Source organism: Halyomorpha halys, unplaced genomic scaffold, assembly GCF_000696795.3.
Source record: "Halyomorpha halys isolate HHAL.00 unplaced genomic scaffold, Hhal_1.1 Scaffold798.1, whole genome shotgun sequence".
Classification (NCBI taxonomy): Eukaryota; Metazoa; Arthropoda; class Insecta; order Hemiptera; family Pentatomidae; genus Halyomorpha; species Halyomorpha halys.
The window spans coordinates 393,814-408,711 of record NW_027107612.1 but is presented as its reverse complement, the minus strand read 5'-3'; the positions used below and the strand labels follow the sequence as shown (position 1 = coordinate 408,711).

General features: G+C 27.4%; 1 protein-coding gene across 1 annotated transcript; it reads left to right on the top strand.

Moving 5' to 3' along the window:
• Positions 1-427: 427 nt before the first annotated feature.
• LOC106686223 (trafficking protein particle complex subunit 13) lies at positions 428-2,430 on the top strand. Its single transcript, XM_014429402.3, has one exon. The coding sequence runs from the start codon at positions 801-803 to the stop codon at positions 2,055-2,057; it is 1,257 nt and encodes a 418-aa protein (XP_014284888.1). The 5' UTR covers positions 428-800; the 3' UTR covers positions 2,058-2,430.
• Positions 2,431-14,898: the final 12,468 nt, after the last annotated feature.

The following is a 14,898-nucleotide window of genomic DNA, read 5'->3' as shown; positions in this document are numbered from 1 at the left end:
AAAAATATGCGTTAGAATATGTTTCCTTATTTGTGATTTTTCTCTTAATTTAAACTAATTTATCGCACTAATTTGTATGTATATCCTTTGTACCTAGTTTAAAGATTATTCGACGCATGTAAGCAAACTGCTGAAACGAACTGGGTTGAGATTTTAGCATTTATTTTTTTCTGAATGGATTTGAAGTTTAGATGGTTTGTCGTTACTAACTTTATTTTTAGCTTTTGAAACGAATTTAATATTGTAACATAAAGTAGTTATTTAAAAAAAAAAGCTTATGCATAAAAATATTTATTGAAGTAGGCTTTCAATAACATATACAACCATTTTGTGGAATTAAAAATATATATAATAAAGTAATAGCAATGAAGCTGAATAGGAAAAGTACTGGTGCCAAGATAGTCAGCTGTACAGTAGGCTAACCTTACGGGAGGTTATGACGACCAGTGGCTGTGCTCTGCTGGGTCCGATGTTAGTCTTTAGTTGATGTTTCTAAGTGTTTTCATGTTTCATAGGAGTACTTGAAGATTATTTTAGTTGAAGAATCTCAAATACATTTAATGATTGTGATTGGCTGTGTTTTCAGTGAAAAGGATATTAGACTTAAGTTATTTTTTAAGCTTCAAGTTTGAAATAGCATAAAATATTTATTATTTTATGTTTAAAATAACCTTTTAACGAGAGCGTGGTATAATAAGGTTTTTAAAAACCTATTTTTTCAGGTAAAATGTTTTTTTTCAATGTTATATAATTTATAGGAAGAAACTTGGACATTTTTGATAGTCTATCAGATTATTATCATGGAAACTTCAAAGGACAAAGTTGAACATTTATTAGCCCTGAAAGTTATGCGATTGACTCGGCCATCACTTCTTAGTCCTTTAATTGTTACAACCGATCAAAAAGACTTGCCTGGTACACTGCTTAACGATTTTCTTAAAAGTGATGTAACCTCGGTCCCTGGATCAGAAACGATAGCTGCTAGTGGATTTCTTCTTCTTCCTCAGTGCTTCGGAAGTATTTACTTAGGGGAAACATTTTCATGTTATATATGTATTCATAATCATAGCAACCAAACTGTAAAGGATGTCACTTTTAAGGCTACACTTCAGACAGGAACGAGCAATATATTACTATCAAGCGATCCTCCAAATTCTACTGATTTGGTTCCTGGAGCAACTGTAGACGAAGTGATACACCATGATGTTAAAGAATTTGGTCCTCATATTCTGACATGTGAAGTTAGCTATTGTTCTACAACTCTTTCTAGTGATTTGTTGTCATTTAGAAAGTTTTTTAAGTTTGAAGTTCTAAAACCGTTAGATGTTAAAACTAAAATTTATAATATTGAATCAAATGAAGTTTGTTTGGAAGCACAAGTACAGAATATTACATCAGGATCACTTGTTTTAGAAAATGTTTCACTTGAGACTTCCCCTATTTTTCATGCTGAAAAAATGAATATAAATGAAGGTGAAAATGGTCTTAGTTTAAATATAATGGCCCCTAATGAAAGTAAACAATACCTGTATTGTACGAAACCAAGACCTGATGTGAAATGTGATATTAAAGAACTTAACAATACTACTTACATTGGAAAACTTGATATTGTTTGGAGGTCCAATTTCGGTGAGAGAGGGCGTCTTCAGACTTCGCAACTGAACAGATTGGCACAGAAATTTGGTGATCTTTATTTGTCAATTGAGAAAATCCCTAGTATTATTTATATTGGTGAAGAAGTTGAAATTGGTTTTAAAATTACTAATACTTCAGACCATACTATGGAAATAAATCTGTGTTTAGTGCAGTATCCAAAATTTGCATGGATTGGTGCTTCAGGTATTTCATTAGGAGTTCTCGGATCAAATGCTTCCAAATCTTTTTCGTTGAATATAGTTCCGCTATGCCTTGGGCTTCAGAGCATTTCTGGTATCAGAATGAATGAAGTGTATTCCAAAAGTACTTATGAATTTGATGATATAACTCAAGTATTTGTTATTAGAAAACCCTTAACCGAGGAGGAATATCAGAAAATTCTAACTAAAGCAAATAATTAAATAATATTTGTGCGGCTCCTTTTTTATTATGTTTGCGCTGTCATTTTTTGAAATGTTACTAATATCCCTCATGCAAAGTAAGTCGTTGTAAATAACCTGTTTTTTCTATTATTTTTTTATATGTATAATGGCTGTGTTAAGCATTAATGTTGTAGGTATTCTTTAATTATGTAAATGGACTAAGTGTAATCATTTGTTCATCCAGTTATTTATTTATGCAGAGGCTATTTTGAATTTGTAAAAATGTAAAGTAGATTACCTGTTAAAGTATTTATTAATATTTATTTATAGAAATAAATGTATATTTATGATTTTTTTTCAAAAAGTTATTTTAAAATGTTTTTCTATATCTCAATAAAATTTTATCATAATGGATCGTTGGTTTATTGAATATATTCAACATCAGGCTCATGAAATATCATTGCAAAAATTATAGCATCCATGCCTAATATCATGTGATGATTAGTATAGATAATTTAGCAAGACAGTACTGATATATAGTTGTGGATTATGATAAATTTACAAATGCATGTCTGTATTTATCTACTTTTCATAATTTATTTTATTCGTGAGATTACAACTAATTTTTTTTATGTATATATATTATAATTTCTAAGTTTCAGTCTTCATTTTAAAATAATGACAGCTTTCATGCTGAGCTTCTATATAGTTTTTATTATACTTTAAATGATTTGGACTATTTAATTTTTCAAACAGTACTTGGTCTGTAAATTATTAATTCATAATAAGCTCATACTTAAAATATTTTATCAATAATTATAATACAGGTTTGTACTTTATTAGAAATATTTTGTATTTTCATTTTTTAAACTATTTAATTTTATGAAAATAAAACCTATTCATATAAAAACAGAAAATATAAAATTTTTATGATTCATTTATATCAGGAGTCCCCAATTTTAACACTTGCCTACTACTTTTGTAAAAAAAAGTACTCTCAAATGGCAAACCTATTCTTAATTGTTCGTGAAATACATTAATCAATTCCTGATCTATCAAGAACAATAAATGACGGGTCTACTGAAAGAATTATTTTAGTGGTTTTGGTTTTTTATTACATAATAAAATTTTATGATCTGATGTTTATGTTACATGTTACTACCCTAAGAAATTGTTTGACGGGAACCGTTCATTCCCACAAAAATTAACCTGTCAACTTATTTGTTGGGGAAAAAAATTTCTTGGTCTAGGAAAAAATAAAAAAAGGTCTAGAGGTAAAGAAAAACATTAATAAAACAAAGATTACTCAGAATATAACATAAGTTAAATGGAAACATCACCATTCGATAACACTTTTGATTCCTACTAAGATGCCTCTAAAATTTCAGTTTTCATAAAAATTGGACTAGAATCGTTCTTTCTGTAAACTCTTCAAATAATAAATTTTTTCTTATTGAACTACCTTTGAAATATTAAATAAAAACTAAAGTGAAGATGATGAAACCAATTCCATTAGAAAAAATTAGTATCAGAGCTCGTTTGATAAAAAAGACTAAAAAAATGTGTAAATAAGATACTTGTAAAGAGTATCTTATCGTCACTTACAATAAGTGTTTTTACTAAAATACTATATGAATTCACTAAATTAAGACACTAAAAAGTTTTTAATAAACACTCTTCTTTCAGATTAAAACATTATTTCATTGCTTTTCTAAGAGTTTTCTCTGAAAGCGAGACATAAGTTCTAATATTGATTTGTCTTAAGATAACTACTTTATTATTGATATAAAATACTAATTGTAATATACTACTAAATATAAATATATGCTACTTAAATACTAAGCATGGAATCAGTTTAATTCTCAAAGGAATTAAATTACAAATATTAAAATTTGGAATATTAGTTATGTAATATTACCATTACATTTAAAGCGACAAACATAATTGTATTACAATGCAATCAAAAATTGATAAATAATTCAGAACTAAATTATGATTAAGAAAATTGCTGTTGACTAGTTATAACATTTAATTGAACCTTGAATCATTCTCTTACTTTATTTAATTAATAGAACTTCAATCATTATATAGACACGTGTAATATTTTTGACTTTATTGCATTCAACATAAGTTATTTTATTTTTATTTTCAATCAGTTCTAGTTCGTTTACATTGTTTTTTTTTCTTTTTTAAAAATTATAACCAAATGATATTTCTATTTATCGTTAAAGTATGGTATACTTATAGTTGAAACCTGGATGAAAAACATGTCTCAATTTCGCTACCCAGAAGAAAATTAATTGTTTTTGGTTTTTGAAGTTGGATTGTTAATTAACAAGTACAACCATTCAACTATAGTCCACCTTTACTATATTGAATATCTTAAATGTTTTTTTAATTTTAAGTTTGATGAACATATTAAATTACATAGAAATTGGGGGAGAACGTTTGCTCCTCTAGCTTATGTGTACTAGTAATTTTATTGACCAAACATTTTTAAAAATTAGAAAAAAAAAAAGTTCTTTAAAAATCTTTAGTTTACAATATAGTTTTGCCAAATATGCCTCAAAAGTTTAGAATAATTACCTTAACTTTACTTAAAATAAGGCAGTCCATTTAATTGTTAGTTCTTAGTATTATTGATTCCTGTAGAACCTTGCTTTTCAGGAATGATTTTAAATTAGTAAGACTTATGATTTTATTACATTTTTATCTTAAATTCAATTTATTGTACAAAATTTGTCTCTAATCTTTTTTTTCATTACTCTTCATTTCTGTAATTATTTTTATAAACTTATATTTCTTAGATTTTTACTATGGCACCATACTTTCATAACATCATTCAAACCTCTAAACTCTTCAATACCTTAGTAATTATCATTGATTGAACAATTTAAAGAAGATATTAGTTCACTTACTACCTAATAGGAAAAAATAAATATATATTTCTAAAAAGTATAATATATTATCCATTATCAGGGAATATATTTTTTTTTCTATTGCTCAGAATTAATTTAGAAATAAACTTTTTCATTATGTTTTAATAAATAATGAGATTTTCTAAATGTTTCAAAATTCAATACTGTTTGATTTAACATTACGAGCATTTAGTATTTTCGATTAAAATTATTACGTTAGATTTAATTTTTTTTTTGTCATGTATTTGCTGTAAATAATTTATTACAAGGAAGTGTTTTACAAGCTCTCGGTCTGGATTACTGTGTGATTGATCATTTTCTTAAAATAATAATTTATGATTTATCATCTACAAAAGGATAAATAATTGAAGAAAATTACTATAAAAATCTTCGTAATTTTGGTTTGATTCAAGTATTTCTATATTTATCAAACTAAAAATTATTCCTTATTCCCAACTTAGTGCAGTTTAATGATTTAGTTACTCTTACAATATAAATAAGTGATCTGTAGTTTGTTTTTTATTCCCATTTATATTCCATCCACAATAATTCTATGAGAGTATCATTTGTTTTGTAATTTGACACTTTCCTTCCTTATGGGTAATTTCAGTAAACATACCTCTTTTATAAATTATTCAATTGTTTGGTAACCCTTGTCCTCGAATGTTGATTTATTTGCAGTTGTTTGTTTTAGTTTGATTCTGGCTAAGTGCAGTTAAGCTATTTTTTTTCTGAGAATTTTTCTTTCCATTAATTTGTAATTTTGTTGGGAGTTTTTTTTTTTGCTTTATAATATAATTTTTTAGTTAACTCGATGTCCTTCATTATTTTTGTATTAGTTAAAATAACACTTTGTTAATGTTTCAGGGCTTTAGAACTTTCAATAAATTTACAAACACGACTTTTCCAGTGCAGATTATCCTTGTATATATTTTCAATGAACCAGTTAATTTTTAATTGTTTATCTCCCGCCTCCTCATGGCTGCTGGACCATTTTTTGCCTGAGCTCCCATAAGAATCAAGAGATTATGTAGTATGTATTTTGAGGGAATCAAGGGTTGAGTATGAAGACATTATTGATTCATGTGTTTTCTGGAAAAAAAAAATGCAAATACATAATTGTGCATTTTTTAAATTATTATTTATTTTTTCTGTACCTTAATAGTAAACTATTAAAAATTTTTTTTTTGGATATTATACTTAGTATGATAGTAAAAATAAAAATAATTGTAAAAAGTGGTAGATTGTAATGCTGAGTTTCTAGGATCATCATGGGGTGACTTGTGACTTTGGTACCAAGTCTTAAATATCTATTGTGTCTTCTTTCATGGCTTTCTTACAGCTTTGGCTCTAAACTCCAATGCAAAAGTTAATTACTGTCCCTTTGCCAATCTTGACCTAATCAACATATTTCTTTACTTTTTTTTTTAGTCTAACTTATAGGATATTTAATCATCTGGAATGCTCTGGAAGATTTTTCGATTTATTCCAAGAAGTATTAAAAAGGAGATGGATTTCCATGGAACCTCTCCAAAATACTTTTAAACCCATAGAAGTTTTATATTTGTAATTAACTTTAAAATATATACTTTTTAAGCACAGATGAAATTTTCTTTTTTCCTTTTAGTAACTTATCTTTCTGTTCTTTCTTGAAGGTTTATTTTATATTTTAAAAAATTGAGGACTTTAATAATAATTAAACTTTATGTTATTTTCACCTAAATCTTTAGAGCCGTTTGGCGCTGCAGTATTGTAGTTAAGGTACCCGATTTGGTATACAGGCATCGGAAGTCGAAATCCTGCAAAATAAAAAACAAATTGGGCGACACATTCAAGAAATCTCTTCTTTTTTTTTTACTAATTTAGGATTGTAAATCGATTTTGGGTGTAATAAACTTGGGAAAGCATGATATGATTAGATCGTTTCATTTTATATAAAATAGAAATACACATACAGGGTTCTTCAACTTTTGCTTTTATTACAGCATTAAATAAAACACGTTTTTTCCATCTTTATCAGTTATTGATTTATAACTTTAAACGGCGCTTCCCAGCAAAAATGTTCCTATTTCAATAATTTTTTTTTTAATTTACTCAAATTTTTATTTATTGATAGATATTACAGTTTGCCACACCATTGTTGGGAACAGTGGTAACTGATCACATTAATACTAAAACAAAATAACATAAGAATAAAATAAAATAAACAAATGAAAAAAAGTACATGAAAAGAAATAAAATCTCTCTCTAAATATATATAAACAGAAGGATAAAGAAAATTAACATAATCAAACTATGTACATGAAAAAATAAATAAATAAAATAAAATAATGATAATGAAAATAAATAAATAAAATAAAATAATGATAATAATAATGAAAATAAATAAATAAAATAATCACCAGTTGGATTTACACTCTTATATTCAATATTTACACTATCAGCCTACTCAATCCCTCTAGTATGAGAGATAAAGCAGAGCTCTTTGAGATCCCAGCGCTTTCCTCTCACCGGCTCACTGGTAATGAGCCAGTGGAGGCTGAGCAAGTGAGCTAAAGCCGCTAACACTCAATTTGAGTGTAGCATCTGACCACTATTTCAATAACTAAAAGACATGAAATTTAACGTTTAATGAGTAGGCAACCCTTATTCGGTTCTGGAAAGTTGTCTAAATCGAAGGTGTAAAATAACATCTGTGTCATGGAAACAGTTATTTTGAAGTAAAAATGTTTAGAATAAAAGTTCAAGAGCATCAAATTTTGTCTTATTGCTTTTGATCTTAATCAACGTATATTATTATGTTACTATTGGAACCAAGGATGCTCAAGATATCTCCTAATTCATATAGAAGTTGATGGTTCCTCGAGTACTTAGAGAAACTTGCTAATACATAATTAGCAGGTGGCTCAGGGCTGGAACAAGGTTTCACCATTAAGGAACTGCCGTTGGAAAACAAAATGTCGTTTATTAAGCTACAAACAAACAGTGACTGGCAGATAGTGTTTAATGGCTCCAGTGACTGTTATGGATGGGCTGCCTCGGCGGTGCCTAGTGATAAATTAAGAACCCCCTCCCATTTATTAGGACAAATTTTTGGAAACATATCAGAATTTATCTAAATCGAGTAGAAATGGACGTGTCTTTAATATTTTTGAGGAAAAAAATTGATATAATCTTACGTTCTATTTCCTGTGAAAAATAGGTTTATTAATCTCCAAGCCTTCGCAATTATTAATCAAATATAGAACATTTTGATTTTTCAGCATGATGTAATAAAACTTTAGTTGTGAAGAAAATAATTTTTACTGTTGATTACCTATGTGTCAAATATGTGTAAGCGGAAATGGAAGGTCGTGTAAAATTTCGAATTTCAGTTTTCTACAGAAATACACGATTTAAAGTCCTCTGAATTAAAAAAAAACCAAGTTTCTCAAAATGGTCTATGTGTGTAGCCTACCTGAGGGCATGTGTATGCTTGGGATGTTGCAGAAACTTTTTCCCTAAAATAGACCTGTTTGAAGTGCACTGCAATGCTACTTTGGAAAATTGTTTTTACACATTTTCTTTTGATTTTCTCAGAAAAGGCTGTACAGATTTTGATTACACTCAGTAAATAAATGTACAGTTACGTGGTATCTAATGTCTAATAGGTTTTATCCTTATTGAATACTGGAGTTGTGTGATGCGCGCGCTACATCCGATGTTATTTTGTTTCTCCTTATTTTTTAATAGTAACGCACAAAAGACCTACCCAACTAATTTTTAGATTTATGATTTCTTAAATATTTATTAAGAAGAAAAAATATTTAAATGGAAATTAAATGTAACTTTAAAAATTCAATTTAAATCCTTAAAATTATACATATTAAACCTTGTTTTAGGGCATTTCTAAAAATGAAAACAGGAAAATTATTAATGAATAATTACTGATAGTAAATTGGATACAATTGTTGATAAATAGAGTTAAGATTTATTTGAAACTTATAAATGAGAATAGATTGTTGTATTTTACGATAATTTTCTCGTCAATTCTGTAGCAGAACTGTGTACGTCCGACGGTTTTATGTTTATGACAGTTTTTAAAAATTAAAGTGAATTTTTCTTTTCTATTAAATAAAACTTTTGTCAAACGTTTAAACCAAACAATCAGTTACCAAAAAGATCAAGTCAACAATTGTAGAGTTGGAGTGTATTCCTATCGAAATCCGTAACCGCAGAGCTTGTTTTGTTTGTTGACAATGTGGTGAGCCACTCTGCCACAGTTGCTTTGTAGCGCAATCACGGTGTGTTATTTGTTTTAAATTGAAAGCCATTTTTTTCATTTTGAAATTGTTGCTAATCCTAGTGATAAATTTACAATATATCGAAACTTAGAAATGTTTCCTAATGTAGAACAATTTTTATAAGATAGAAACCTATATACTTATAATTCAGCTTCTTCATATTTGATGAATACTAGTGTCATTGATATAAAATATTTTGTCTTCATTGATTAGTTATATTTCCAAATCGTTAGATAACGATTAACCCTCCAGCGTTAGAGTCAAATTCCATTGGGGATATTATGGAATATAAAAGAACTAATGATTAAGTGAAATTATATAAAAATGTCGGAAAAAGACCGAATCAAATGTGCAGAGAAGAAACAGAGCTTCTTTCTCTTAGAATTGGAAAAAAAAGAGAAAATTTTGTAAGCCATTTATTGGCTTAATTTAGCATCTATCAGACAGTTAATACCTTTAACGTTTATTAAACACATTTCACTATGTTCTTACCATATTTGAGTGTTTTTTTGTTTTGTTTTTTTAAGGCGGTCATGAAAATATTCTCTTTTTAACTTTTTTCTTTAAATTCTTCTTTATAAGAAAAATTACAGCCTACAACTACCTAGTACAAAATAATCCACTTTAAGGTAAATGTTATAGAAAAATAAATATTTTAACTCAGTCCAACCAGATTTATTTATTTGTGTCTCAATCAGTTATTAACTAATTAGTAAAAGAGCAGAAACTACTCGTCGATATCCATTGCTACAACACCTTGGCAAACGCTCTAAACTTCCCATACACTAAAAAAAATTATTATACACTATAAACCATCAAATTCCTCCTCCATCCAATCCTTATAACCCAAAATCCTTGATGCTCCTTATTACGTTACAAATAAACTCATCCACAAAGACCTTAACATCCCATTCGTTGTAGATTTGGCCCAAAACAGATATACGTCTTTTCATTCCAATCTCCTTACCCATCCTAACCCATTAGTTCTTAATCTCTCATCCTTAACAATCCCTGATAATCCTCCGAGGCGTCTGAAAAGAAGATGGCCGCGGGACCTTCTAATTTAAATTAATGCTTGAAATACCACCAATCTGTGGTTCCTTCCCAAGATTTTCAAGTGTAAATAAAACATTCCAACGATTTACTTATTGTATTTATTATTTGTACAGTTTTAAATTACATTAAATAAATAAATTTAAAAAAGAAAAAGAGAAATTAGAAAGCACATATCATCGATGTTATATAAAAGGGTGAATTAAAACATTTCAGGTAGTGTATATTTTGTGCTTTATCTAGTTAGAAGAATAGTTTTCGAATGATAAAACATAGAGTAGATATTTTCACCTGAAAACAATTATCCAGTCAGATGTAACCTAATATAGATTGATTGTACAGATGGGTGCCCCTAATCATGTGAAATTGTAATTTTGTTATTTTGAATAAAGTTTAGTTTTTATATATATAGTTTATTGTTATTTTCGAAAGATTATATTTTGTACTTTACCTAGTTTGAATGGTTGTTTTCGGATGAAAAATCTCAATTATTCTTGTATTTTTGAAAATCTGAAACATTATTGATTGCGTCTGTTATACTAATTAGCATCAATGACTATTTCATTAAAATATATCAAGAAAAAAAAAATGAAAATACCCGATTTGTTTAATTTGTACTTTTTATAGAACACCAGCGATATGCTAGTTTCACATTATTAAAGATTGAAAAAATATATTAAACAATTATGTACGGAAAAAAATATTTAAATATAAATTTTTTTTATTACTAAATTAATTTTAAATTGGTTGATTTTTTTGTTAACTCAGGACTTCCGCCTTGTCTCTGGCAACACTTGCGTTCTTGGATTCTTTGTAAGAGATTAGATCCTACTTCGTCGATGTTTTTGCTATATAATAACAGCTGTCGATTTCATTAATCTGTTTTTTTCTCTTTATAAATGGAAATATCATTTCAATGTCTTTCAGTATTAAATTAATAAATAAAATACAAATAATATAAATCATTTTAACAATGTAGCGACCGAGATAGCTGGCTCAATATTGGTTTAACCTCAGCAATCACATCTGTTGATACATCCGGATTGGCAAATTATCTAAACGTATCTCACTAAACCAAATTGGTTATTGTACTGAAAACCGATTTTAAATTGGATTTTATATTAGATGTTAGGTAGATTTCAACTGTTTATCTATGGTTAAAACTAGAAAGATATATTTTATTTGAAATAACGGAAAATAAATTGTGTGTATGTTAAAAGAATGTGGAAGTGTTAAATTTTCAATTAATAATGATCTTTGTTAAGCGAACGTTTACCACCATCATCAGTGAATGTTATCCATGCTAACAAAACTAGAAAAACGTTTACTGAGTAGAGTGAGGAGTAGTACAACCGGCAGTTTGGGTGGGTGTCCAAGTGCTAATGTTTTCAAGGTATATAGAAATTAATAAATATTTTAACTCTAAAAGTAGCAACTTTTGGTATTGCTTTAAATAAAATATGTAATGCTAAGGATGTTGTACTTAAAAAATACACCATCATGTACGTTGATCCAAACTTTGTTTTGTACCACTGCTGTATGTTGAGTATTTATACCAATGATCTTGAGTATTAAATTATAAAGAAAAAAAAAAGGAAGACATTTTATAAGAACAACATTTAATGATACATATTACGTTTTGACTGAATTTAGTTGACAGAGTTAGCAGTGCACTAGGTCTGAAAAAATAATTTCCTAAAATCATCATCGTTTTGAATACCAGATAATTTCTTAAAATGAATAAGAAATGACAGCAAATTTGTAAAAGAATCTAAAGAAATATTTGATTTTTAACACAAGTTATGATAAAACTGCCAACTCCTTTAGAAGAACTAAAGGGATCGTCTAGAACTAATTATGGTTTCAGTAGACATTTTTAAATGGATTTAGATAAATAATTTTTGGTAAAATTCAATTAACTTAATTAATTTTTCTTTTCTTGTTAATTTTAAGCCATAATTTCGTATTGCGCCTTCTCTATAATGTTACTTATATTTTTAATAAAGCAATGAAATAAAATTTTCTGTAAAAATAGGTTGTTTTAATAAATATTATCTAGGTTATAAGTTCATTATTCTAATTATCTAAGGCATAGTCAATGATACAACTCATGTACTATTGGTTATTATGAATATACATTTTTTCAATAACTATTCATTGTTTTAAATCTTGAAAAATAAATGAAAGGATAGGTAATGGTGCTATCAGAAAAGACGCTTCACGTTGTTTTATTATAAAATGAACATTGAAAAATTATTTGTAAGAGTAAATTATGATACTTGGTACAATGTATGATTATACATTAATTTCTAAATTTAATTATTAAATATTCATCGAAATAATTGAGGAAAAGTATTTGGACCATATTAAAACCAAATTTTGTTTATTCAAAAGTACATTATAATAAGCTATTTTCTTAACACTTGTATTGTTATATATGTATATATATCATACATCTGTAATGTGGAATATATAAATCTCTTCCGCCCATTCACATTCTTGAGATACACATTTATATACACACGACTCGTGGAAGTATTGTTACTTATTTCTTTGCTAGTCATGTTTCCTCTATTTTAAGTTCACAATGAGACTTATTTTGATTTACAGTGCACTCTTTTAGATTTATTATTTAACAATATTTGCTTGCAAAATAGGGGTGGAGTTTCTTATTTACATATGAGTTCAGCAATTGTTATATTCGAATTTCTCGTGTCTGTTCTAAACTTTGGTCGGTTTACAACTGAAATGCAGTACATCAAAAATTGAAGTTTTAAAATATTAAATCTTTTTTTTTTTAATTTACGTAAATAATAAGTATAATTTTTATTATCAGATCTTTATAATATTCATAAATTCTTTGGAATTTAATCTCTTTTACATCTTAGACTGGAAAAACTAATTCAAAACTAGAAAACCTTGACGTAATGTTTTTCACTTGACGATTTATTACATATGTTTATAGCATTTATGAATGCTCTTAAAAGTTTTCTTCTTCTAGAACTATTCTTTTCTTTTATTCTTCTATTCTTTTATTTAGTATTCCTGAAAATCAAAATAATATATTTTTTCACCATGGTGTTGCACTAATGTTGTTTACTTATTTTTTTTTTTATTATTTGTATTCTTATAATAATTAGAATGTTGATAAATTTTGTCTTTTATATATTGTCTACTCTTCCTATAAACTATCATAACATAAATTAACGTTTTCTTTTAAATATGTTTTATGTATTGTATACAATAGAGACCTTCTAGATCCTGGGTTTTCTTAACAATGACACAAGGATTGCTTTAAAATAAATTATAATTTAAATTTCAAAAATTGATCTATACTGAAACTTATTATTTTTTATAAACACAATAATATTCATTTTATATTTATTAAAAATTTAAAGATATACCAGTAGTATACCATTACAATAAAATAATGTTATTGCGATTAGAATTCAATTTTAAAATTTTTTAAAATAAAATTAGAATCGTATTATACATATAACGTTAAAAAAATTGTTTTATGAGGAAATATTGGTTATATAAGAATATTTATATTGAGTGTTGTTTAAATTCTGTCACTAATGAAAATCAAGCTGCTTCTTTATAGTCACAAGAAAACGAGCTAATGGTTTAACAAAACTGGATGATTTTAGGGAGAAGAAAAAGAGGAAAATAAACGCCTTAGTAAGCCAAGGTGAAAGAAAAAGCTGAGCAAGCAAGGTTCTAAATTAGGATTTAGGCACTGCTTTATTCTGTTTTACTCATTTTAATCAGTTAAGGCCATAGAAGGGTAAATTTTGAAATAACAAATAATATTATAGATTAATTGATATTATTACAATGAGTTATGCAATAATTGCTAGTTGTAACAAATTTTAATGGGGTTTATTAAAAAATTACCGTTTTATCAAATGACTGTAAATATTTTAATCCTATTTAATACTTACCAATACTTAATAATTCCTTCAGATCATTCTCTAAGCTTGTTTAATCCCATTCAAATTCTTCAAAAAAAGCCTCAGTTTATATATTTGTTTTAAAGAAAAAACATGATAGTGACCTACGAAATTCTCGCAATTTTAAGGCATTACTGGAAAAAAAATCGCAGCCGTTGAAGCAACTCGTGAAATTATTAAATATCATAATAATCATACTTATTTGTGTTTTTCATTGACCGCACCCCCAACCATCTTCCCATGAAGAGAAGGTGTCCTTGACCAGCGTACTGCGCGGCGTTGGCTGGGAAAATTTAGCAGTGGAAATACGACTTCTTGTTTTGATCCATGGCCTATTTCCTCGAAGAGAAAACATTTGATAATTTTGAGTTAGAGTTATTTAACAGCCATCCCATAGAATGGTATCGAGCAATTGGGTTGCAGATGGCGAATGACGATAAATAACAGTAGACTATACTTTGAGTATTAATTGTATTTTATATCCAATTAATAATACGAATATTTGGTTAAAAAAAGTTTGTTTTTTTAATACACCCCATTACAATGTAGCTTTATATGCGAATTTTTACTTTCACTTCCTTTATATGAATTATTATATTCCTTTATTGTTAGTATAAGAATGATTCTTAGGTCGTGAAGAATTTTGAATTCCAGTTTTCGTCGGAGATGCACA